General features: G+C 37.6%; 2 protein-coding genes across 2 annotated transcripts in view; both read left to right on the forward strand.

Moving 5' to 3' along the window:
- Positions 1-9,888, forward strand: part of LOC107708616 (ADP-ribosylation factor-like protein 15) — a 104,956-nt gene extending 95,068 nt beyond the window's left edge. Inside the window, exon 6 of the mRNA XM_016512894.1 lies at positions 9,424-9,888. Within this exon, the coding sequence (XP_016368380.1) occupies positions 9,424-9,576 (153 nt within the window). The 3' untranslated portion in view covers positions 9,577-9,888. The remainder of the gene's footprint in view (positions 1-9,423) is intronic.
- Positions 9,889-20,066: 10,178 nt separating this feature from the next.
- LOC107708631 (NADH dehydrogenase [ubiquinone] iron-sulfur protein 4, mitochondrial-like) overlaps positions 20,067-26,702 on the forward strand; it is a 23,520-nt gene continuing 16,884 nt past the window's right edge. The window contains exons 1-2 of the mRNA XM_016512909.1: positions 20,067-20,337; positions 21,618-21,696. Of these exons, the coding sequence (XP_016368395.1) occupies positions 20,255-20,337; positions 21,618-21,696 (162 nt within the window). The 5' untranslated portion in view covers positions 20,067-20,254. The remainder of the gene's footprint in view (positions 20,338-21,617; positions 21,697-26,702) is intronic.

Below are 26,702 nucleotides of genomic sequence, written 5' to 3' on the forward strand. Positions count from 1 at the left end.
TTTTAGGTAGGTGTGGCTGACTCTTAACTTTTATAAAGAATATCTCTTTGGATTTGAGACTTTAGTCTTTGCAACTTTACAGATCTTCTTTATGAAGGTTATGATAAACTTTCAGCTATATCAATTTTGTCTTCACTTTTTTTCTCTCTCATTCTTTGCATTTATGTGTTTGGCAGATGCTTTTTATCCAAAATGACTTGATCAGTTCGTTCATTCCCTGCTAATCGAACCCATGACCTTGGAGTTACTACCTCCCTGCTAATTTCTGGCAAAATGTCCATAGTTATAAGGCAATAACATAAAGACTTATATATTACATCCATATTGTCTTGGCAGCTTTCAAAAACAGTTTTATTATTTATCAATTAATTTTTTTTAAAGTCACGTACACTGTTTCTGAGCTGAGCTTAATGAATACTTAAATTGAACACGAGAAGCCGGACAAATTTTTTGAGACATACGCTGACATATTGATTATACATTTTCATTTTTCAAATGAATAAGGCATGAGTTTTAACAGATATTTATTTCCCTCTGGAAGTTATGCGGCCCCAGCCGTCTTATTCAGATCTACAGTACGCTATCCAAACACAGTTCAACATATGAACCCATTTCTGTTCATTTAACTCTGACTGGTGCTATGAAATGGTCTAGTGGCTGTTTGCTTGGGCAAGTAACCAGAGAGTTTTGTGGTTTCCAAACCCACATGGAATTTGTCCATCACACCCAAGAGAATGACTTGTAACCTGAATTGCCTTGGTAAAGCCCCAACCTCAAGAATGGAAATGAAAAGACATTCATATCTGCAGCTGACTGTGAAACACATAAATAATGGTGAGAACTCCAGAGCAGGACTGGATCCACTGCAGCTTGGGCTAGCTAGAGAGCAACAAGGGGAATAACAGTTCGGCTTCTGGCCACTGGCCTATTTGTGTAGACCAGACACACCATTCAGTTCATGCCATGTCTGGCCCTCTGTAGACAGCCAGAATGTCTGATCTAATCCTATAGATGGATCAGAAAATTCTAGCTTGTATGAATGGTTGATAAATGTTTATACCTTCTAGGCCACATTTGTGCATTTGCTGTTTTCAATATAGTTATACTGATACAATTGTCATTGTGAGTGACAATTCCCTATTTGTATTTTTCTGACGAGAAAGACGTGACACCTGTGATGACACCTACTGACTTTCATAGCTCCTGAAATCATCAAATGTAATAATAATCTCTGCTAGCCTAAAAACAGCAGGATGCACTCGGCCCCCTATGCAGTCACAAGTCAAGAGTGGAATGGTCTTAAAGTTGCCAACCACCCTTGGACACATAACAAATTAGCATTTTGTTGTATCAGCTGGCTGTAAAACAAGTCACGTTGACAATTTATATGATAGTTTTTCTTTCGTATAACTTCTTTGTCTCATATTCTGATTGTGTTGTGCCTTCGTAACAGGGTTGTGTTGTTCAGAATGCAAAATTGAAAATTGAAAATTGAAAACTGCATCTGTGGCATGAGTTAATCTTTGGTTGAATGGTCTGTGAACAGGGGTGTTTAATGGCCTGCCCACATGTTGAAATTGAATAATCAAGCTGTTTATCCATTTTCTACCCCTGAACCTAAAAGCAAAAAATCAAGCCATTGTAACGATGGTCAGATGGAGTGCTCTGATTGTCCACTAGAGGGCACTCCATTCTATGTCATTGTCATTTTGTAATGGACTTCATTTCCCACAAGCCACTGCCTGGATTTATGCCTGATTGAACACATGTTCCTAATTATCTTGTTACCTCTGCCTATATTTGTTTCTGCTGTTGATTGTGAAGTCTTAACAATGTGTCACAGTGCAATCTTGGGTTTTGTTTAATCGTCTTGTTTTTTAAAGCCTGATAGCCAGGATTGCTCTGTTTTCCTGAGCTCCTTACTATGCCAGTGTTTGGACTGGTTTTGTGTATGCCCTCATGCCTGTCTGACTACGATTGTGGATTACTCCTTTTACTCCATTAAACTAATGCATTTGGATCCTAACCTTCACATCCCTTGCAGTCTCGTGACACAACACTTCACCACTTCATGGATCCAGCGGTTAAGTTAATACGTCTCCGCCAAGGAAATTGCTCGATTGAGAGCTACATGGGGGACTTTCTTTAACTGGCACATCTTACTCCTTATAATGAGGTATGTCTTTTTTGTTATGTTACTGCTGTCAAGCCTACCAAGCCAAAGCCTGCTCACGTCATGCCTGCCAAGCCGTATCCTCTTCACAACATCATCAGCCAACATGGCCACCACTCCAGAGTGTCGCTCCACAAGATGGCCGCCAGTCCAGAACCTCTCCACAAGAAGGCCACCAACCTAGAGCCTCTTTGCAAGATGGCCGCCAGTCCAGAGACTCTTCACAAGAAGGCCACCAACCTAGTGCCATGCCAGAATCTCCAGCTGTCATGGACATTATGCCAGAGTCTTCAGCCATCATGTACATCATGCCAGTGTTCCCAGTCCTCATGAATGTTGCACTTGAAGCTAGTAAGACAGTGACCAGGCAACCAAGACTAATGTCCTGTGTGGCAGACCCACTGCTGATGTCGGTGTGAGCAGCAGGCATCCTGGTCATCTCGGCGCTCTCAAGCCCAGCGATCTTAGAGGCTCTCCCACCTTCCACTGCTCTCCCAGTAATGGCGGTTACCATTTTGTGTGTCTGGGCCATTCACACTTCTGAGGTGGTGGCATCCTCTCCAATCCATGAGTCCGCTCCAGAGCCCGCTCCAGTCCATGAGTCCAATCCAGAGCCTGCTCCAGTCCATGGATCTGCTCCAGAGTCCGCTTCAGCCCATGAATCAGCTCCAGAGCCCGCTCCAATCCATTAATCATCTCCAGGGCCTGCTCCAGTCCGTGAATCTGTGCCAGAGTACATTCAAGCCCCAGAGCTCAGTCCTGTGTTGGTACCAGCCTGTGAGTTCCCTACCTGTCCTGTCACGGCCAAAGAGGCCTGTCCCTGAACCCTTTGCCTGTCCTGTCACAGCCAAGGAGACCGTCTCTGAGATCTTCGCCAGTCCTGTCAAGGCCAAAGAGGCAGTCTTTGAACTCAGTCTACCTTATCACAGTCAAGGAGGCCATCTCTGAGCTCTTTGCCTATCTTGTCACGGCCAAAGCGGCCTGTCCCTGAACACTTTGCCTGTCCTGTCGCGGCCAAGGAGGCAGTTTCTGAATTCTTCGTCTGTCCAGTAATGACCATTGTCGTAGTCTCTGAGCTCTCAGCCTATCCTGTTGTGGACAAGGAGGTCCAAGGAGGCTGTCTCTGAACCCTCAGCCTGCGTTGTCACGGCCGAAGATGCTGTCTCTGAGCTCTCTGCCTGCCACGTAGCGACCACGGAGGTCGTCTCTGAACTGTCTGCCTGTCCTGATACAGCCCTTGAGGCCAATGCTAACCTCTATGAGCTGTGTTTCAGTTTTCCCTGATAAGCCGTGGTGGTCTCCAATTCTGCCAGATCTCCCCTGGTGGTCTTTGACTCCGCCCAGGGGGTCTTCAGTCCCATCTGCACTGCTGTGGTGGTCATCTGCTCAGCTGTGGGGATCTTCGGTCCTGTTTGTTCTATTATGGTGGTCATTTGCTCTGCCGTGGGGGTCTGTAGTCTCGTCAATTCTGCTGCGTTGTAGTTTTATGTTTAGAAGTGCCTGGAAGCCGCTGGGGGTGGGGGTGGATGGGGGGTAAGAGGGGACTAGCTATGTAATAATGGTCTGATGGAGTGCTCTGGTTGCCCACCAGAGGGCACTCCATTCTATGTCATTGTGTCATGGACTTCATTTCCCACAAGCCACTGCCTGACTGAACACCTGTTCCTAATTATCTTGTTACCTCTGCTTACATAAGCCTGTTTGTTTCTGCTATTGATTGTGAAGTCTTAAAGTGTCACAGTTCTATCTTGGGTCTTGTTTTTTTTTTTTTTTAAGCCTGATAGCCAGGATTGCTCTGTTTTCCTGAGCTCCTTACCATGCCAATGCTTGGACTGATTTTGTGTATGGCCTCATGCCTGTCTGACTACGATTGTGGATTACTCCTTTTACATCATTAAACTTCTGCATTTGGATCCTAACCTTTGCCTCCCTTACAGTCTCGTGACAGCCATATTATTGTTTTGTTTTTTGAAAAAACTAAAAACCAATAAATGCACACATTTTTCTGCTTTCAATATTACATAAAAAATACCTAATGAATGCAACATACACTGTCCCAAAAAGGATGCAGAACTCAAAGGAAAATGCACAAATAAAATCAACTGAAATTTATATGAATGTATTTAACTAGAAACGTTGAAAAATGCCTTAAACCCAACATTTATAGTCCAGCTGATTCTGATTGTCATACAATTTACTTTACATAAGGTCAAAAGGCACTAATATTTTATTTGCTCAACATGGCTTCACTACATTTAAATGGGATGAGCCATGATTGAATACAGTGGTGTTTTCATTCTCCCACTCTGTCCATAGTGACTTTAAGAGAAATTTCTGGCACTAGACAGCACAGCAACCTTTCAAAGCTGTAAGCTGCTCTCTGTGTTCAGCTAGGCCTCTCATTGGTCTCAGTGACCTGAAGGCTTGACCGTATGACACAGTGGTCAGCCCAACAGCCATCTGCCACCGTGGTGCAAGGCTTGCCTAAGTTGTCATGCAACTTCAAACCAATGTGAATGAAGCCAAAAAATGTCCAAATTTACACTTAATTTTATTCATTTATGAGAAAGAAAGATGTTCTTGTGCTTTTGTTTCCCTCATTTACGTAAACTAAAAGATTCAGTGCAAGCCATGTGTTCTCCAGAAGGGGGCCTGCTGCAGACAGACGGACAGACAGACTTGTAAGCCAGGCCCGGGGCAGCTCCTTTTACCAAGACGGATTTGTTAACACTGTTTGGGTCGGTCAGGCCCTGGGTTGAAGTGACCTAATCTGTCATTAAACTCCTGTTACACTATGAGCGAGGCACAGCTCAGTGCCCCCTAAAGAGGAAAGACGAGACACAATCTTCTGATTCAGTGAAGTAGGCCATCATGAAAACAGCAGACACTAATAAATCCCAACATGGCACAGTTATATGCCTGCGCTGCAAAAACAAGTGCTTCATTTGTGATTCTTTTTGAGGAGGATTCACTTACAGCATGTTGGACAAAAGACTCATCACACTGAACAGTTTGATTACATTTTTCAGGTCTTTCTGCCTGTTATCATCAGTTTGGCAGCGAGTGTCCATCATACTTGCAGAATGCGAAACGATAGACATAGTTGCATCTGTTTGTTGTAGCAACATATCCTCTGGTCTGACATTATCTGCCCCATGAACTGTATTTCCTTGTACTTTAATCTACTAACACTTTGCAGGTTATCTCATTTGGTTAGGGACATCTGATGCTGCATCTCTTTTGTTTTGAGGAAGGTAAATGGTGGATAATAGATGACTATCTTACTGTATCTACAGTAAATGTTTATGGATATCATGGTTTCACCATGTCTCATATCTCATTATCTCATATCAGTTAGGCTCATTCAGAAAAAGAAGAAGAAGAAGAAGAAGAAAAAGAACACTGCTGTTCAGAAGTTTAGGGTCTGTAATATTTTTTCATGTCTTTTTGAAAGAAGTCTCTTATGCTCACCAAGGCTGTATTTATTTGAACAAAAATACAGGACAAACAGTAATATTATGAAATATTATTGCAATTTAAAGAACTGTTTTATATTTTATTATATTTATTTCTAAGTAATTTATTCCTGTCAGGGGCGGACTTAGTGAATTTGGGGCCCTAAGCAAATTTGTCAAAGCAAATTTCAGGTATGGGGCCCCAACACAATAACTATGTGCTCTTTTACGCATAACCCTTATTTTTGCTCGCTCTCTTTCTCATAGTTTATAGTTTATGTACCTCTTCACAACTTAAGTAAATAATTAGTCAACCTGATGCTGTTCTAAAGCCATTTTAGGCTTATTTTTTCAGATCACAAAAGAAGACTTTAAAAAAAAATGCTTGCACTTAATGAATTTAATGAATTGTAACCTTCTTCAATCTTTTTACAAAAACGATTCAAATGTCATAAAATTATCTTATCTATGAGCAACTCGTTCTGTATTCCAAGTGTTCTTAAGGCATACGGGTTTGCCAAGAAACAAATCGAAAATGTAATCTAATATTAAGCGAAAATCTCCAGTTATCGCATTCGTGCATTTGTATGAGTGCGCAGCAGTTTGCGCCGGTGCGCATAGGAAAAGCACAAAACAAGTCATTTTGAAACATCAAGACAAATAAAATCATGACACGAAACAATACTTTCTTCTCTGAGGTTAATATATCCATTCTGAGACAGTCAGACAGGATTATACAGCCTATGTGCAAAGAGCGCTCCCTCTACAATCACTAATAGCTGGCATTCACTTCAGTTCATCGCGATCTCACGATGTCCCATTAATTAATGAAGCTGTCTGCACTGCACAATGAATCTCTTATTTACATCGTATCTACACGTTGTTATAATGAGAGGATTCGCGAGCTTGCAGAGCTCAGCACTTGACAAAAACTGAGCGGTGAGTGAACATTTGATGCTCTCCAGAACACAAATACACACTGGAGCGTTTGCCAAATATGTTTAGCCAAAATCAGATGGGGCCCCCTGGGACCCTAAGCGGCCGCTTACCTCGCTTATTGGTTAAGTCCACCCCTGATTCCTGTGATGGCAAAGCTGAATTTTCAGCAGCAGTTACTTCAGTCTTCGGTGTTACATGATCCTTCAGAAATCATTCTAATATGCTGAATTGATGCTAATATATATATATATATATATATATATATATAATTTCATATATAATTGTAACCAAAGTTAAAATGCATTGTAATATTTGAAGGTTTGTTTTTCGTATGTTTTACTGCATTATACTTTCTAAAGGTGTAACAACGAATAGATACGTATTATAATGTATTAAAACTGTGGTTACAATTATTCACGAGATCATCCAATGCATTATAAGGTGCATTACAAGACATAATTAATGCATTAAAACTACTTTTATAATGCATTGTATGTAAAGTCCTTAAGTAAAGTGTTACCAAAACATTTATTATTTTCAATGTTGAAAACAGTTGTGCTACTTAATATTTTTGTGGAAGCTGTGATTATTTTTTTTCAGGATTCAGTGGTGAATATAAAAGAACGTCATTTGTTTGAAATAGAAATCCTTTGTAACACTATAAATGTCTTTACAGTCACTGTTGATCTTTGTATCCCTTTCTCCTCTGGCAATAAAATAATGCCATATAACAATATTATATACACATCTACAAATCTGTATGCATGTTGCAGAGCAGGCACACATTTTGACTTCAAAGTATGCTGGTACGATTTGTCACTCCAAACTAAACAAAAAGCTGGTGATGCCTTTCAATATGAATATATCATAGAATTTTTTTCTTCTTAGACTATTTAAATGCTGTATAGCTTGATGAAGTGGTGGTGAGTGTGGAAATGACTGTGTGCAATGTGAAGCATGTGAACTAAACGTTACATTGTTGTGGCACTCCTAATATTTTCCCAAGGTCTGGCAATAAATTATTAAGGCAGTAAATACAGCTTGTGATTTTAATGATTGTGAAATAAGGATCTTTCCATCCATGGTTGGAATCATCTGCAAACTGGAGCTTGTGAAGTCTCTTTGAAGTAACTTTGGGAGGGACATTCTGAGATATAAAGCTGCAGGCAGAGATGATCAACATGCATTTAGAGTTTCTCCAGACATAACTGAAATGCTAGGTAATGAGATGCAATATGTGACAGTTTGGCTAAAGAGATGTGTCTTTAATGTAGATTTAACCTGATAGAGTGTGTCTGAGCCCCGAGCATTATCAGGATAGCCATTCCAGAGTTTTGGAGCCAAATACAAAAAAAGCTGTATCTCCTTTTGTGGGCTTTGATATGTACTGTCAATAGTCCAAACTTTTGTGACCTTAAAGGATTGTAGTGTGATACAAGATCGGTTAGAAAGGACATCAAATGTTTTCCTTCTGTAAATGTTATTTTTTATTAACCCAAATGACTCCTGCAAAGCTGAAATGATCCTTGCTATGACTTAGAGTTAGTCATGCTGTGCCTTTTGAGCAGAAGCTGTATGATATAACTTGAATAGATCACATTTAACAGATGGTTCTGATCAGCTCGTGCTACATAAAAATATAATCAAGCTCAGAGCACATAGCTTTGACATATGATCCTCTTAATCAGTTGTTACTAACGATTTTGAGTACATCAAGTACTTATTAACTAAATCTAAATAGTTTCCCTGCTGCACATGAACCTCACGTTAGAGTGGACACTAATGTATCTCTGCAGTTCTGTGAGTAACGTTTTGACCTAATAAGCAGATACCAAGCTTTTTACATTTTGGAAATGTATAAAAACTGTTTATAGATTTTTTTAGAGGATTTGTGTAGAGAAAGGAAGTCTTATTGTTCTGTCAGGACCACTATCGTCAAAGATGATTGACAATTAGCATACAGTTTTGATTGGCGGTATGGTTCTGTTCTGGGCAAGAACTCCCTGCGCATCCATGCAGCCTAGTATGGATGAGAGCAGGGAGAGCAGCGATAACCCCCCAGGGTAAACAGAACAGAACCAACAAATGCATTGCAGATATCGTTAAAGTTCAATAATGTTATGTACACATTTTAGAATTAGTCTGATTCAAAGGAGAACCAGAAGGCTGAATCCCGACTGACAGAGGAGGAGAAGGGTAATTAGCTTTTGAGCAATGCGAAAACTGCTGATAATACTGAAGGACCTTATATATGAATGCTTAGATAGGTGTCGTATTCCCATAGGTTGATGGGGATCAGCTGAGAGTCAGCTGATGCGAGCTTGACTAACGTGACCTGCCAGAACTAACGCTACGCTAGATTTATGGTAAAATATCCTCTGGGATCTCAGAAACACTAATGCTATTTTAATAGCTTGAAAAACATACACAGGTAGACATTTCATGACTTTTCCTAATTTACGAAAAGTAATTCTAAATTGAAATTGAAATAATTAAATAAAAAATTTTAATTTGGCAACAAAATGTTTCCATTGCTTATGTTTGGTGTATCATAAAATATTATATTATAGGAACTATGAAGACAAAATAACAGATTAATTTGAATCCCAAACATAAAAACTGTCAAATAAATCTTTCAGTTTTCAGTTCTTTGTTTGAATAGGATTTAAATTTTAATTTCAGTTATTACCTTGTCTTTGTTTTGTTTTTTTACCGATAATTTTCCCTGTGGCCTCTTGTATTCTCACAAAAATTAAACCTGACATGCAAAATAATCAATAAAGGTCTTTTTTGAAAGACAAACCAAAAAAAAAAGCAGTCATAATGGAATAAACATTTCCTCTTTTTTTTTTCCAGATACAGAAGTACTTTGAATTGCAGCCACTGGCCCGAGGAAAGCGATGGATTCTTGCAGGCAGCACAACGAACAACATGGAGGCTGTGAAGGAGAGTTTTAGTCAACTCATCAGCCTTTTGGAAGAGAAGGAGGTGCTACCTAGCAGGATATGATTCAGTCAAACTTCAAAGTGAAGAGTGGGTTTGAAGTGTTGTTTGCTAAAAGGAATTTTTTGGACTTGTTCGTCATTGTTTTATAACCCACTGGAGACATAGATGCAAATAGCCACATGTTTTGACGAGCTGACCGACATAATCGTTACCCTCAGGGCCACACATATGCTGATTTAGTAGCAGGAGAGCCAAAGTCCTTTAAAGAGATCAGATTTTTCCCCCTTATTTGTAAGCGTAATAAGCTATTTGATTAGCTAGTGTCCATGGCACTCATCATTCCTTCTTCCATGTAGAGAATGTTAGAATGTTGTCCTAGACTAAATGTAGATGATGTTGTTAATTTTGTTGTTTGAAAAGATGACACACCCATTTACTTGGCACTGCTGGCCAAGCTTGTTTTCAGCTTTGAGCTGGAATACAAACTCTATCAATCAGTGTCTGCAACAGCTGCATTTGACAAGTCCCTGTCCGCCAGGCTTAAGCCCTCCAACTGTCTGCGGAGACTCCTCCCCGTCTGCCACCTCACTCCTCGCCCAGCCACGCTCTGCAGCCTAACCTGCTGCTTCCTGCTGGTGTTATCCAAATTCCTCTCCACAAATTTAGATTCCTGACTGCGCACCTCTCTGATGTGTTATTTTGTCTCACGGGAGTCTCCGAGTTGTTTAGGACTCACACATGCTGTGTTTCTATATATTTATTATGTTAAATAGGTTGCATTTGTTTGCCCGCATATTGCCACTTGATGTCTTATTTTTTGAAACAAAAAATAACATATTTGTACTGCCTTTAATTTAATGTGTGGCCATGTACCAGTTAGATGTGTCATGTGATCCTTTTTATACAGTACCCTCGTCCTACGATCCTCAGGGTAACAATTTACTGCAGTACATGTATGCATTTACTATAAGGTTTAATTCATTAACATTAGTTAATGCATTAGGTATCATGAACTGCATATTGGACTGTTTTTTTATAGCATTTAATAATTTAGGTGAATGTTAATTTATACAGATACTATTGTAAATGTATGTGTGCTTATAATACATTAATCTTATATGTGGTCTAATTTATACCACTTGAAATGTTACAAAATGTGTTGTGTTTGTATGTGGAAATTAATATTTTAAATATTAACATTCTTTGTATTATATCAAATTATCATAAACTAATATTATTTAAATAATACATAAATATTTATTAATAAATGCATTAAAAGTATTGTTCATAGCTATGACATTTATTTTAACCTTATTTTGAAGTACCACCACTTTACAATTCAATCTGAGTGTTGTCATTATTACTGTAAATATCATGATTTTAAGTGATTATTTTGAATTTCATACAAGGCCATGTAAGTGTAAAATCTGATATAGTGTAACATCTGATATGCTGCTTTAAACCAGTAGTTTTTCAATAGTTCCACTGTCACCCGGCAAAATCAAAGCAACCCAGAAAAATAATCAAAGAGTCCATCATATCATTGCTTCCCCATCTAATCTCTGTCTTGAACACAAATTTCATGCGCTCGCAGTCTGATGTAGATTAAAAAAAGGGAAGTTAACGTTTCCCAGACAGGGTTCCTGATCCAGCCAGGTTTATTTTTTTCTTCACCTCTTTTCAAACTACCCACGTTGCTTTAATACAATGTCTGTCACGCAGGTTGCCCCTGCGATTCTTTGATCTGCTCTTCCTCTGTCTACGGCTGACGCTCCTCTCTAGTCTGCTGCTCTTGTCTAGCCGCTCTCAGAGAAAGCCCTTTGCCCCTTCTTTCTCGGGCGCTCTGCTTCCCTTTGGTCAAGCTAATGGAGCCCACCCTCGAAGCAGAAACGCTGCAGAAAACCAGTTTGGCCTGTTAGAATTGGCCCGTCTCTCCTCCGAAGAGGCCCATTGACCGATTGCACTGGCCCTAAGGCCAGCAACTTATTGAATGCCCCATTCCTCCACTTCGTGCGACATTATCTGATTGTCAATAATGTAATTAGATACACAACGGGACACCTTGCAGGTACTGAGACAAACATATCACATACCAGCTTTTTTGTTTTGTTTTGTTTTTGGCTTCAGTCTTGCTTTTTATGCCACCAAGCGCTCTTAAAACCCTCCCACATGGGATGTCTTTTATAAAAACCAGTCTTAACTCCTTTTGCATATCATTTTTCTAGCTTGACTCAGTTTCACACTTGCTGTGTCTAGACAGAGATTATTTTTGGTTCCTTAGCAGGAATTCACCAGCAACTGACAAAGACTTGGAACAGAGCGTGGTGATCTTTGTTAGGATGACTTTTGAGAAGGAGGGGAAACGCTTTTGCTCAGTATCCCCTTAAAAGTCTTTTCCCAGTTGTGTTTGCTCAAAGGTGAGCTCGCCTCATCATTTAAGTCCTCTCAGTCCGAAATGGTAATGCATGACTCATTGGGGAACCTTTTTGTTTACAAGGATAACAAAGCACGTTCGTTGGTGTTTTCTCAAACGCCGAATGTTTTGCTCTCCCTCCGTCCAAACAGCCGAGTAATCTCAGGCTTTCACAACCTGTTGAAGAGGGTTTGCCCCTGTGGAAATGCAACAGATGTTCCCTTGACATCCATCTGGTCCTCGTGATCCAGTATCGTGCCACACTGTGAAGGGTTTTTCTTTTTTAACAGTTTCAGCTTGTCCCCGGTCAGGGGGGCTGATCTCCCATGTCTTATGCATGACTGGAATACTGTGCCACTGGTGACTTTATTAAGTCCCGGGATTAGAAATAAACACAGTAGTCTCTCCCATCCTGAGTCGGTCTTGACAACGGGACTTGGAACAAAAGCCAGTCAGTGAGACCTTGTTTGTGTTCCCGTATTTGTGGTTTGGAGAGAGAAGGAAATTGACATACGACCAGGGTTCATTTAAAGGTGTTTTCATGCATGTCAGGGTTCGCAGCATGGCACCACACACCTTCTCACTAAAGCAAACAACAAGTGTGAGCTATCAGTGATATCAGCTGCAGTGGGAAACTCAGATAAGAGCAAATATTAAAGGATTAGTTCACACGAAAATATAAATCCTATCACCCATCCTTCAGGCTGTTCGAAAACTAGGACTTTTTATTTTATTTTATTTTATTTTGTGAAACGCAAAGGGTGAACTTTTTTTAACTATTTAAATTGCTAATTTTTTAAAACTATTTAACTAATAAAAAAATGTTAAAATGCAATTCATACAGGGAATGACTTGAATACCTGCCTACCGTATTATGTAGTACAATTCCCCAAACCTAATATATGAATTAATAATTCATGATATTTGTTGAAATATGAATAATTTTAACCTTTATTTATTGGTTAAGATGTGTACATGCTGTTAAAATTGTAATAACAACAATAATAATAATTTTACAGTGAGTTTCTTTTTTAAGTTTAGAAAATAAAGATTTGTACACTGGAAAATGTTGTTACCTTACCTTACCTTACCTGACCTGACCTTAATGACATTTAAAATTCATTAAATTCAAACTTTTCATGAAGATGATTTAAAAGTTCTTTCGTAATCATATAAAACATGAATGCAAAGAGAAACATATGAGTTTGGCACATATGTAACATATGTTAGTTACACAAGCCGGTCTAATGACACAGACAAGGGATTTGGTCCCTTGGCTGAACAGTCTCCACTGAGCTTGTCATTCAAGCTTCTGGTTGAGCTACTTTGGAGGATTTCTTTCTCCTCCATCCTCCTCTCGTCTCCTCTCTTCCCGTCTTTTCTCTCTCTCATCTTTTGACGCGATGATGGAGATGTGTGTCCCAGGTGGCCCACTCATCAAAACACAAGGGATCTGGCTCCTTATTTCAGACAAAAACATCACACTCTTTGTTGTCCAAACGAAGAGATGTGGATGAGGATTTACCCAGGAGAATCTGCCCTCCCCATTGCCCACCAAAAGCCGTCTCCGCCCCCTGCCGTCAAAGAGAAATGTCAATCAAACGAGGGCATGAGGTCTGTTGAAAAGGTCATCCAGTGGTGGTCATTTCAGCCATTGTGTTCCTCTCATGAAAGGAAAAGGCAATCCAATGTGTCCAACTGACCTCACTTTGGACTAACTCCCCCTTCAGATATACTGAGAGGAAGATTTAGACATCTAGACGTAGCGTTGCAATTGTTCCTGGAGTCCTAGAGAAGATAATGAACATGTAGCCATACTTTTATAAAGATTTATGAGCAACTCTTGGAGGTTTTTAGATGTCTGGCATATTCATGAATACGCTTTAGTGTCCCCTTTTTTTTTTGGTGTGAGTCCTTTTAGATATTAGATATAAATTATATAACATGCCCCACTTCAGAGGTCTGAACCCTCTTGGCTGAATATAACAATTAAAATGATTCAGGAATAGCATAATTGTGATATTTAGCCATGCCACACATTTTGTGTACAATGATATTACCAGAAGTTCTGCTGTAAAAAAAAAAAAAAAAAGAAAGAAAAAAAAAAAAAAAATGTTATAACATTTCTTAATGTCTTACACAAAAAAAAGATTATTAGATTCTTTCTAAAGTGTGATGGTGAAGACAAGTGTAGTATTTTATATTTGTATATACAGTATATATATATATATAGAGAGAGAGAGAGAGAGATGGGGCTTGCCACTTTGTGCAAGCCTGTTACCAAAATGTCAAAATGTAAAAAGAAATGTGATTTAGAAAATTTTCTTTAATCGTCAAATCAATAAAGTCAACAAAATTTATACAATAATATATTTATTGATTTGACGTTGATTAAAGAAAATGTTCTAAATCACACTTTTTAAATTTTTTTTTTTACATTTAGACATTTTGGTAACAGGCTTGCACAAAGTGGCAAGCACCACTGAAATAAAAAAGAATATTAAAATGTAGTTTGACCTCCTGGAGTTGGCAGTCAAAAAAAGAAGAAATTAATTATTTTCAGCAAGGATTCATTATGATTCATTGTTCAAAAGTGAAAGTCAATACAATTATCATGTTATTTTCTTGAGCACCCAATCAGCATTTTAGAATAATTTCTGAAGAATAATGTGACAACTGAAGATTGGAGTAATGACTGCTGAAAATTCAGCTTTGCCATTACAGAAAAATGGAAAAGAATTATTTTAAATTGTAGTAATATTATTTCACAATATTAAAGTTTTTACTGTATATTTGAGCATAAAAGACTTTCAACGACATAAAAAAAAAAAATCTTACCAACCGCAAATTTTTGAACGATAGCATATTTTTTTCTAAGAAAATGTATCTTTTACAAAATTCAGTAAACGCTTTCCTCTGTTCACTCACTACAGACTACAGAAACACAGAGCAGTTTATTTATTTTCTTATAATGTGTGTTTAAGTAATTATTTCTCACTAATTACTTAATTGTTAAAGCCAAATGTCATCCATATGGAACCATTTAACATGGCATGAGACCTCCAGTCACATGGATTCCTTTGAAGAGACCGCAAATAATCCCCATTCAATGAAGCACCGAATGTGAATCATTAATCGTTATCTTCTTGTAAATATTTGATTACTCCATTTAAAACGATCTATTTGATTTTCTCTAGGGCTCTATGCCAAACCTTGTAGGTGGATTATTTCATTTTATCCAAACAGTTTACACCCGGCCGCAGCTTCACTTACGACACTATGTGAACAGCTTACAACTCAAAAATACACATGAAACACGAAGTGAGCATAAACATGAAAAAAAAAATCAACTTCATCATCACAAACTAGTAAACACAGTTTCCCAGGATGCGAGACACCTGGGCATTACAAATTAAACTGATGACGGCGATGTTCAGAGTATTTTAGGTGTATAACAAGTCAAATTTTGCAGTGACGTCTCAGTGTACAGGAAGTGGACTTTCTCAAAACATGCTTTCGAATGCAGGATGAAGGAACCACAGCATGTGTCAGAAGATTAAAAGAAGGTAAAGAGATGAAAATACAGTGAACCTACTGTTGCTTTGAAGGCGAACGAGGAGATAGATAATGAGAAAACACTCAGGGTGACAGAAAGTGGGTTTTAAGGGGGGAGAGGATTAAGGTTAAAAGTCACAAAGGTCACACAAGAAACCAGTTCACATCCACTCTGCTGATGCCTAAAATACTAATTGAACGCACAGGAAAAGACATCTAATAGATTAACAGCATACACATTTATTCCCACATGATTCATTATCTTTTGCTGAAATAGAAAGTTGGCTAATAATGTTCAACTTTTAGACCAATTAAACGCTCAACTCATTCACTGATGGAAGAAAAAGATGTGTATGGACAACTTGTACAAGCTAAAAGGTTTGCATATTTGGGTAAAGAATTATACAAATAGGCTACATCCCACAATGACCGATTACAGCTTCAAATACATCAGACTATCTTAAGTTTAGATCTTCAAAACAAGGATAGCCTACTGTTTTATAGCAATCCTAGTTCATTGTTTTTTAGGATTTACCCTGCAGCCACAGGACGTCAGGCTGGCAGACTATTCTCCAGAGAACTGAGCTGCAGATCAGTAATCTGTCTGGGAATCCCTTCTCACCATAACCAAACCCAACTGGTTAACAATCTGTGCTTTAGTTGTGCATGCAGTATCATTCAAAAGTGTGGGGTCAGTATCAATTATTTATTTTATTTTTTTAAAGAAATAAATACTTTTATTCAGGAATGATGCATTAAATTGATCAAAAATTAGTGTAAAGACTTACACTGTTACCAAAAAATCATTTCAAATAAATGCTGTTCTTTTGAATTTTCTGTTAATCAAAGAACCCTGAAAAGGCACCACGGTTTACACAGAAATATTAAGCAGCACAACCATTTTAAAAATAAGAAGATCGGCATATTAGCCTACTGCAGAGTTCCCATGCTTCCTGGAAAACCTGGAAAATTGATGACTAATTTTCCAGTCCTGGAAAACACATGGAAAATGAGAGAAAATGTAGTATGTCCTGGAAAATCTTGTTGTTGTCCTGGAAAATTATTATTAAAAAAATGTACTTGTGTTTTCCTATAGCCAAGAACGAACAGTTCACCACTGGCCCGAAACAATCAATGTTAGAAAACATTAGAACGGCCATAAATCGGCATGTTTTTGCTCTAAACGCGCGATTGGCAACCGGCTCTTTTGTTTTATTTCAGCCGATCTCTGTTCCGGACTTGCACACAAACTGTAGCCTATTGCAAGCATTTTCCAAAATGTCATTTGTGTGGAAATATTACGAAGTCTGTAAACGGGATGTTAACAAAGGCCAGAGACGCTGACGACAAACGCAAAGAGCAGAAAATACTGTAGCAGACAGAGCAGCTCACCATTCACGATGAGCGAAATATTGGAAGAAAATCCTTAATATTGAATTAAGGATGGGGGTTTATAAAAATGTATCTCTGGGGGGAACTGATTGTTTTCAGAAACGTTTAGATGGTATTTTCTTTTCATCTTGGTTCTCTATAGTGCTTACTAAAGTAGTGTTTATAAGCGCAGCGCTGCTTTGTTCACAGCGGTAACCAAGGAAACGCTGTGTCGCTGCGGTTCCACAAGTGCCACCTGCTGTCAGAGTGAATTTGCGTCTCATTCAGCCCGTCTTATGTTTCTGTTTCGTGCAGATGTTTTATGCAGTATAATTTCACAAAGCTAAAGTCAGAATATTCTGTTTTTGCTTAAGATTTTGAAATTACATCTAATTTAATCTAAATTAAATCAGAAACTGCTAATGTATGTAGCATCTTTATTTGGATTGTGATTAAAATGCAGTGTTTGCCTCTAATTTTAAATGGCTACAGAGAGTTCGGTCTGTAATAATAGAGCACAAAACATCGTTCATATACTCATATTTTAATTCTATCTTATCTCTTGCTTTTAAAAAAATGAAATAAATATCAACAAATAAGTATTGGAGTTGGCCATGAAAAATCAAGATTGGTGCATCGCTACTGACTTTTGACAGTGTGAACACTGATGTGTTTTCTAACGTTCTATCCAGTGGTTAACTTTTAAGAGAAGTATTTTGAATGACGTTGTTTAGTCTTGTGATGAATGTTTGTAGTAAAGTGGAAAGCAGCTTTGTTAACATTAATTCAGTAACTTGTTAACAAATAATTTTGAATATTGTAAAAAGTAGGCTATTAGTACTTTTGTACCAAGTTGATACTGAAGAGCGATGCAATGACCAATCAGAGGTGATTAAATCCTCTCATTTTTCACTTGACCCTATTAAAGCAATAATTAATTGAAAAACATTTGGAAGGATACATGCCAATATTTTAAAATATTATTTTATTTAATATTATTATTAGCATTAATAATGAACTCATTTAATTTATTTTTATTTACAAATAGTTAAATAAAATAGTTAAATACTTTCAATATTTTTTTGCTATGGTACTGAAATTGGTTCTGAAAATCATTGTAATGTATAATTAAGAGCTCATATTAGAGAGATGATTTTATAGTTAAGTCATGGCCATAAACTGTATGTTTTTAAAGACTTCTAGAGATTGGAATATATTATTTTATGACTTGATTCTTGTCTTTTATTCCCGCCGTAATTAAATAAAAAAATGTCCTGGAAAAGTCCTCCTGGAATATGATTGCTGAAAAAGCGTGGGAACCCTGAAATTAGAATGATTTCAGAAGGATCATGTGACACTGAAGACTGGAGTAATGACTGCTGAACATTCAGCTTTGCCATTACAGAAATTATTTACATTGGAAAAAATATTTAAATAGAAAATAGTTCTTTGAATTGCAATAATATTTCACAATATTACTGTTTTTACTGTATTTTTGATTTAAAAAATGGTATCTTGAATCTTATCAACAAAGTTCTAATAACTTTTTTGGTTCTTAGAGCTGTGGCAAAGGGACATCCTATTAAAGATACCTTGTAGTAACTGTCTCACAGGTTGATGTCTATACAGACGTGGACAGACTGAGTTCTTCAGGCATGTCAGGCTGTTTCACATACACAAGATTAAGTAGCAAAAGTGACATCCAAGACCAATCGGGCCACCCAGGAGAACTGCAACCAGCGGAAAGGCTGTCAGAGCCCCCCTTTACACCATTAATCTCAAAGCTTCTCCTGTGCTGCCAACTCACATCTCCTTCAAATGGGACAGGAGAGAGAAAGAGGGAGGGAAATGGTGAAAAGTAAAGCCACTCTGTTTATCTCCTTTTGCTTTCCTATTGATTAACTCTTTGAGAGACAATATGTTACTTAATTGTGTTTATTATTGTTTTGGCACAAGTTGGGTTTTCTCATATTGTCTTTTAACCATACATATTACAATGTTTATGTAAAATAAAGCATGCACAGCTTTGACATTTTTTTAAAGATACAAAAAAAATTAGTTTGAAAGAAAATCTAAATGCCATTTTTCTGGATAAGGTGAACATCATCATTCACATCATTTTACAACTTTACTGTAAGTAGAAACAAAAACACTCCTTGCTGATTTGGAAATAAACATGTTTATGTCCCAGACAGGACCACCTCACTCACACTGTCTCTGTTGCAAAGTGTAGATGAATGGGCCTCATTAAAGCAAAATGGAGATTCCGGCACTGAAGTGTGGGGATGGTCCTTGGACCTCTCATTTCTTTCACTGATCAATAGAAACTTTGATCTCATGCTTAGAGAAGATTCCCGGTCCCTTTACAGGCGACGCATACATAACCCATTGGCAACGAATGGTGAAATGCAGAAGTAAAAAAGGATCCAGGAACTGATAAATGGCGGAAAATGAGTGTGTTATGCTGTGGCATGCCTGAAATCCCAAGAGAGGGCTGTCTTGCTTCAGTTCAGTCCTGTGAACTGAGGAGGAAATCGACCCATCTAGAGAGAGCCTTTGAAGAGACCTGAACTAAAATTAAGGGACATGCCATGGATGCGTGCTTTTTCTTTCTTTCTTCTTCTTCTATAGAGCTTTTTTTCCTATTGTTGGGATGTGGTGGCTATTTGGTTAAAATAAAGTTAAATGCGAAAGAGAAAATGTGAAGGCTATTTTATGCATATTTCGCTTTATGCATGTATTATATATGACATGCTTCACATTTATTATACTTTGTTCAAATAAAAGCTGCATGTTTTTAGGATCATTTTAATGTGAGGCCTACTAATTACAGTCATTTGCTGCAAAAATATAGTATACAGCTTCCATTCTTTTTTCTATGTTTTCATTAATTGTTCAAATTAGCTGCTTTTCGATTACACAAATGTTATTTGCTCTCAAAATGAGCAGTCACTCATCATAAAACCTATCCTACAGGTTTCATGTTAAATGAAAAATCACAACTTGGTGATTCCAACCAAATGTCAAAAACGCACGCAGTTGTTAAAACTGATGTAATGCATTAAGTTATGGGGAAAGTGTATTGTTTATACAAGTTATCACCCGTTCGTACTAAGCATGCTTCATTCGATGCTTTGGGTGAGCCAACATTCCTTAATTAGGACAAATGATGCAACCACATAAAACAGCGCGAAATCAAATTAGGCTGTTATAAAGAGTTAGCTCTGTATCAGTAACAGACACATCCAGAGATGCTGTCATTTTCACTTCAACACCACAAAGAATTTCAGACACCTTCTCTCTCAAAGTTTCTCCTCTCTCTCCTAGAAGAGGGGAAATAGCCTACGCATCGCTTGAGTTTGGACGCTGGGTGTTGCCGTACAGCGCTCAGTCCATGTCAACATGGCGTCTTCAATGTCATTCTTTGGATTAAGCCGAATTCTCTCTCTTAACTCAGTCACAAAAACATTTGTGAATCCTGCCAGGTAACAACTAGAAATTCAAATAATCGTTTTGTGTTCGTATATTTACGTGCAAATAAATAATGCACGGTCTGTTTGTTTATTTGTTTACAGTTAAACTGTTAGCCGGTTAGCTAACTAACATAGCCAGATTGTCATCTATTAATTATCTTCTAAAAGATATCTGTGTGACGCACACTAACAGATAACGTTAATATTGTCCCGCTATTGGATTTGAGAGGTTGTTACGCGAGTACCGTGTTATATGTTAGTCATTTATAACAGATAGAAATAAAACTGACAAATATTAGTGATAAATACTGTTTTGATTTCTCTGAGTAACGTAGGTGTCATATGTCAGTGTGATTCTAACTGAATATGTAGCGGTTTGTGTGAAGGTGACCTTCTTTATCAAAGAAGGCTGAAAATACAGACTAACTTATTCATTATGCTGAAAGGTGGATCTTGGAGAGGTTCGCCTTTGGATTATTACAATACATATTTTTTTTCTTGATCTGTTATAGAAGTTCTGAATTTTGCAAGCTAATGCTTACATCAACTCGCTGAATACTTAGACTGACAACCAGAGGTTTTAGTTCTTTCCATAAACTCATTTGTTAAAGTAAAATTTAGGTTATAAACATAACTCATTTGTTTGGATAACACGTTGTGCCTTATTCATGAAACAAGCAGAGCTCATTTCTGTTTAAATTGTTTGAAAAACTCTTTATGTAAATGTTTATGTTGCATCCAATCCAACGCACCGGTTTACATAGGAACACAATTCTGAACGATTCTGAACAATTTACCTAAAAATTCATTCTGCTTGTGTTTAATGAATATTAAATTTGACAGGAGGATTGTGGTCTCCTGTCAGAGAATCAGTCATTTGAATCTTAATTTGAAAGCAGCTTTACATTTCCTCACCTGCCGGCCGTGTGTCATTCACTTAAAATCGAAATGAGAGATCCGTGAGCACTTCAATCGCTAGCCATTTAGAATTATTGTTTGTTTATGACAGACCAGTTACTATTTAATTTCAATGGCTGTGATTGTAGACTGGCAGGACGACACCAGTGGCTGTTTGTTTCTAACTGGCTTATAGAAGCCTGCCAGAAACTCAGCAGGCAGAATTAATGGGGGCCGAGGAGAGAGCTGTGTGCCTTCCTCTCTCTTGTCTCTTGACACACATCCTCCTCCATCAAAACACTTTACTGTGCCGTTGTTTGTACCTAACTACAAATTTGTGTGTGTCTGCTTGTTATCTGTATTATTTTTTTAAAATTCATCTTCCTGTTTTGCAGGTCAATAAGCACGTCAGGATGGAGGCTGGCAGAACAACAGGGACAGGGATCCCAGCTCATCACTGTGGATGAGAAACTGGTATGAACGTTGGCTGTGCTGTGCTGTTTTTGAGCTGTGTTTGTACCGGGTCACGATTCTTTTATGCTTTTGTAATTATGTAAAATTTAAAGTTAAAAGTTAAAAATATTAAAAACTGATTGGAAATCAAAAAGGCATAGGTCTTTTGGTATGTAAATATTTTTAGTGTTTTAATGCATATATATTTAATGTATATTTTAATATTATAAACAATTTAATATATATATTACACATATGTATTTTAATGAATGATAGCATGCTTTGTACAGTTCAAAATATTCTCAAAAAATGACCTTCATAAAATCCATACTGAAATGAAATCTAATCTTTTTTTTTCTTTTCCCAATGTCCTTGTGAGATAATAATGACCTTGTTTACCTATGAGACTTCAGACACTCAGCTGGCTTGAATGTGTGGGCCGGGTTTGGCAGAGTGGGGTGTTTGGGTGGACTCAGACTATCTCTGATTGTGTCTGAGTGGGCAAGTACACCCCGCCTGGTTGAGGGCTCTCATTTAATAGTAGGAGCCACTCTAAAGTAAAGCTGCAAAAGGGCCCCCAAAAAGAGGGGATTGAAAGAAAAAGGGGGGAAAAAACAGTCTGACAGTACCAGACTCACAGGAAGACGGCGGCTGTCCTTTTATAATTGGCCACAGAGCTTTCATTGTTGTTCTCAGGCAAGCTGTGCCCATTGAGCGAGATATTTGGTTGTGGCAAGGACTACCTGTCTTATTCTTATTCATTTTAGAGAGCCTTCTTATAAGAGATATTCATATATGTTGAAAATGTAATTTGCAGTTGTGATAATGTAACTCTTACACAAGATTTACAACTTGATAATGTAACTCTTACACAAGATTTACAACTTGTGAATATTTATGTATTTATTTATCTATATTTATGTAGATCATATGTAAAGTATAGGACTACAGTATTGTCTGCAGGGCTCGCAAAATCACTATCCCGGCTTCCCGGGGTTATTGTCTTCCAGTCGGGCTACCAGAAACATTCAAGCGTTTTAAAACTTTCAAGCACATGGAGAGGCTAAAGAGAATTCAATTCAGTACTCGCGCGCTGTTTTCTGTGCGCACACACTCAAAGCTTGCACGCAGAGAGCCGCGTTTCAAGACCGCACACGAACACTGAATTGATTCCTCTTTCGCACCTCCTTGTGCTTGAAGGGACACATGCACACAAAATGATCACAAAATACCTGTCTCGGCAAGTATTCTTGTAAACACAATCGGTTATATCTTAAATGAACGTAAACTGGAGGAAGAGAGCGCATATGCATCAGTGGCTACGTTTACATGCACAATTTTGGGTTCAATCGGACTGAATTCATTCCGATTGATGAATCTGAATGTAGTGTTTACATGAATGCTAAATAAAGTGATCGGGTTGATGTGCGCGTTTATATGTCTCAAGCTTCAAATCGGAATAGATTTTTTTTGACATGCGCACACTGCACAAAGGTAGAGTTTCTCAACTGTTTGCACATAATAACCACTCTCCTACAGCACCGCACAGCGGTTTATATGTATATTTATCCATACATGGATACATATTAAATTAATTCTGCTGTGTGGTGCTGCTCATATTTATCACACAGTAAAAATGCCCCTCCCCGCGCCCAAATCGGGTTGACAAGGACTGGTGGGAGGTTGTCCTCCACTTCACAGTTGCCGAGTGAAAGGAGAGTATTATAATGACAGGACACGCATTTATACAACACTTTATTCAAAAGGAAGAACCGCTCGTTCCGCGCGTCATACGTCATTACGCTATTTCTGCGTCATTGCACATGCGCAGTTCTTTCAGTTTCGGGGTTCAATCCGATCAAGTGTTTACATGCACTCTCAATCGTATTAGAAAAGGAATAAACCACCCCCTTCAATCCGATCGAAATTTCATTCCGATCGAGCTTAATCAGATCGATTAAGGTGTTTACATGAAGGCTTTTCAGTCCGATTGAGCCGTCAATCCCATTACAAACAGATTATTTGGTTGCATGTAAACGTAGCCACTGTTTGGATCCGTGCATTCGGTCTTAAAGGGGCAGCAGCCTATAAATGGCTGCTGTACCATAAGTGCCACCTGCTGGCAGAGAGTGACATTTGCGTCTCATTCAGCCTGTCGGCTTTCATTGTTTCATTCAGATTTTTTATGTAGAATAGTTTCACAAAGCTAAAGTCAGACCATTCTGTTTTGCTTCAGATTTCAAAGTTTATACAATCTAATTACAATCTAAATAGCATGTATTTAGCATCTTTGTTTGGATCGTGATTAAAATGCAGTGGTTGCCTCTGATTTAAAATGGAAAGGGCACAGGCAAAGCCTTAGTTTGTTTATATGAAGAGATTTCTTTTATTTATATTATTTATTTATTTGATTTGGGATTTGTTTTAAAATTTCAAGTTAGTTTTATTATTTGACAGGCTATTCATTTAACAAAGAAATGTGCAGCCTTTTGTCTGAGAAATAATAAAAGGACACCTTTTAATTTATAATTTGTCTTAAATCTCATTTTGTAAAAAAAAAAATTGTGACAAAATCGTGTTGTGAAATCAGTTTCATGAATCGTATCACATAGTTGAGTGAATCGTTACATCCCTATATGCTACTACTAGCCTACATAGTTTTCGATCATGCTGATTTGTCCACAGTGAAGTTCAGCTGTCTTTTTTTTTCGGGCTAGTTAAATTCATTTTGGGCTGCCAAAATCTGAAGAATGTCTGCCCGAATGGCTACCAGGGATTTTGAAATTTTGCGAGCCCTGGTCTGAACTGATAGCATCTTTTCCAGGGTTACAAGTTAGGGATTTTTTTCTGCAGAACTGTACAGTGAAGTTGATGTGCAGGTCCTCAGCGATCTGAGGTGAATGTCTTGACATCTCAGAATGTCTTGTAGAATTTATATTGGGTCACCTGGATGTGTTTTTCTATTTGACCCTGAATAAATTCTACAAGACATTTCTTTGGATCTCTAATTTTCATGGCTTTCTCTGTAATTTATCACTGAAATGTGGAGACATGTTGACCAGGAAGAATGTGGAAGGGAGAAAGCTTCACAAAAAGCACTGATTTCAGCACAGACAGTTTTAGTAAGTGTTTGGTTAAAAAAAAAGCTTTTAAGTTTTGGTTATATCTCAATTAAAATTTGATGGTGCATTATATGGCCACAAAATGGCTTTTTAAAAGAACTTTTGAGTAACTGCACGCATTTATTATACTAAAATCAGCAATAAAATACATAAATGATTAAACTATAATTGTTATGCTTGTTGATTGATAAACAGAAAAAAAATATTTTCTTTTTTTTCTTGTACTTTAAACTTTTCATACTTTGTTTCAAATTTGATACTTTGTTTTCTATGGTTCTGCATTGGGTTGTTCACCCATAATCAATCTGATGTTTTTTTTAAATTTTTTTAATAATTTTTGCCTCTACCATGTTATTGTAAATGATCATGTGGCATTCATTCCTAAAAGTATGGTATTCTCTGTAGTCTAGATGGGGATGTATCAAATATTATAAAAAGGCATTTGAATAATTTTTTTTTTGCAAAAAAATCAAGGCTAAGGTACTTAGGAATTAAATTATTTCAATTAAGTCAATTACAGCTTTGATTATTTTTTCTTATGGAGGTGCAAAAGTTGTTTTGAAACTAATTTTTCTATGATTTCAAGTGCCTTTGAACATGAATTTATAATAGCATTCTTGAATTATTTTTGAACATTGGATTTTGAAAAGGAGAAAAATAAAGAAAATCTTGAGCTCTAGTGAAAGTGCTTGCAAATGTGCCACTTTGCAGTGCAGTCAAATGTCTGGCATTGCAAATGACGGTAATTAAGGTCCTGCGTGATTGTGGCGGAGTCTGGGCGCTTTCTCCCTCTGGTGCCTGCGCTGACTTGCTTTTGTTAGTAATTACATTTTGATTAAGCATGCTGGGCCATGAGAAAGCCTGCATGGCTGGCCAGTGACACAGAGCTTCACATTAGGGCTGGGCGATATGACGATATTATCATATATCGAAAATGTCGCGATGTCAACAGTCAGGTAACAGACGATTATCGACATTATCGGGGAAAAAAATGACATGATAAACCTAGTAAGTTGCAAAAAATATTTTACATAGCCCCATAGTAATAATTAATAACTAAATAATTTAGTTGGATGGTTGGGAATCGAAAAGCTATTCCAATTTTGGAAATCAGATCAAATGCTTAAGGTCAGGAATCAAATTACTTGTTATAAATTAAAATTTCAATTCTGCTTCTCGATTTCTGTATGAGCATTTATTGTTATTTCAAAAGATTCAACTGCAATAAGACGATATAGAACTCACTTCTGCACTCGCTTCTGTGCTGCGCACACACACACAAAGCGCACTCACACACAAAGCGCATGCACAAAAGCCGCCTCTTATATACGCGAACACTGGACTGAGCTCGCTTTCTCACATTCTTACACATTCGAATGGACAAATACACACAGAATTATATCAAAATATCCCTTAAATACAATCGGTTATGTCTTAAGTGATAATGATGAAAAATCACAAAAATGACAGGAATAATTAAAATACGCAAATTCCTTCAGCGCACATTTCAGTGCAATGTTTTTACAGATTTTTTAAACCATGTATACAATATAATTATGTTTAATTAAGCTGAGATATAGCACTATAAATTCTTAATTCATTTGCAACAAAACTATAAAGTTTTGTTGCAAACGGGTGAAGCCATTAGTAGGCTTCTCAGCTCGCCCCTCAACATGCACGCGTTCAGAGTTTCGGCAGCCCAACATGAATATTATATTGTGGGCATTGTACTTTGATTAATAAAATAAAAATTATAAAAATTATAATACAAAAATGAAATTTAAATTACCCTGCTTCTAAATAAATAAAGCAGTTATTTTTATTTAGTTAAAAACGGGCCAAAAGAGACCTCCGAACTAGTAGGCTATACCAGACAAAGAAAAAAAAAAACTTAAAGGGGAGGGT

This window comes from Sinocyclocheilus rhinocerous, unplaced genomic scaffold (assembly GCF_001515625.1).
Source record: "Sinocyclocheilus rhinocerous isolate Xijiao unplaced genomic scaffold, SAMN03320098_v1.1 scaffold1858, whole genome shotgun sequence".
In the NCBI taxonomy this organism is placed as follows: domain Eukaryota; kingdom Metazoa; phylum Chordata; class Actinopteri; order Cypriniformes; family Cyprinidae; genus Sinocyclocheilus; species Sinocyclocheilus rhinocerous.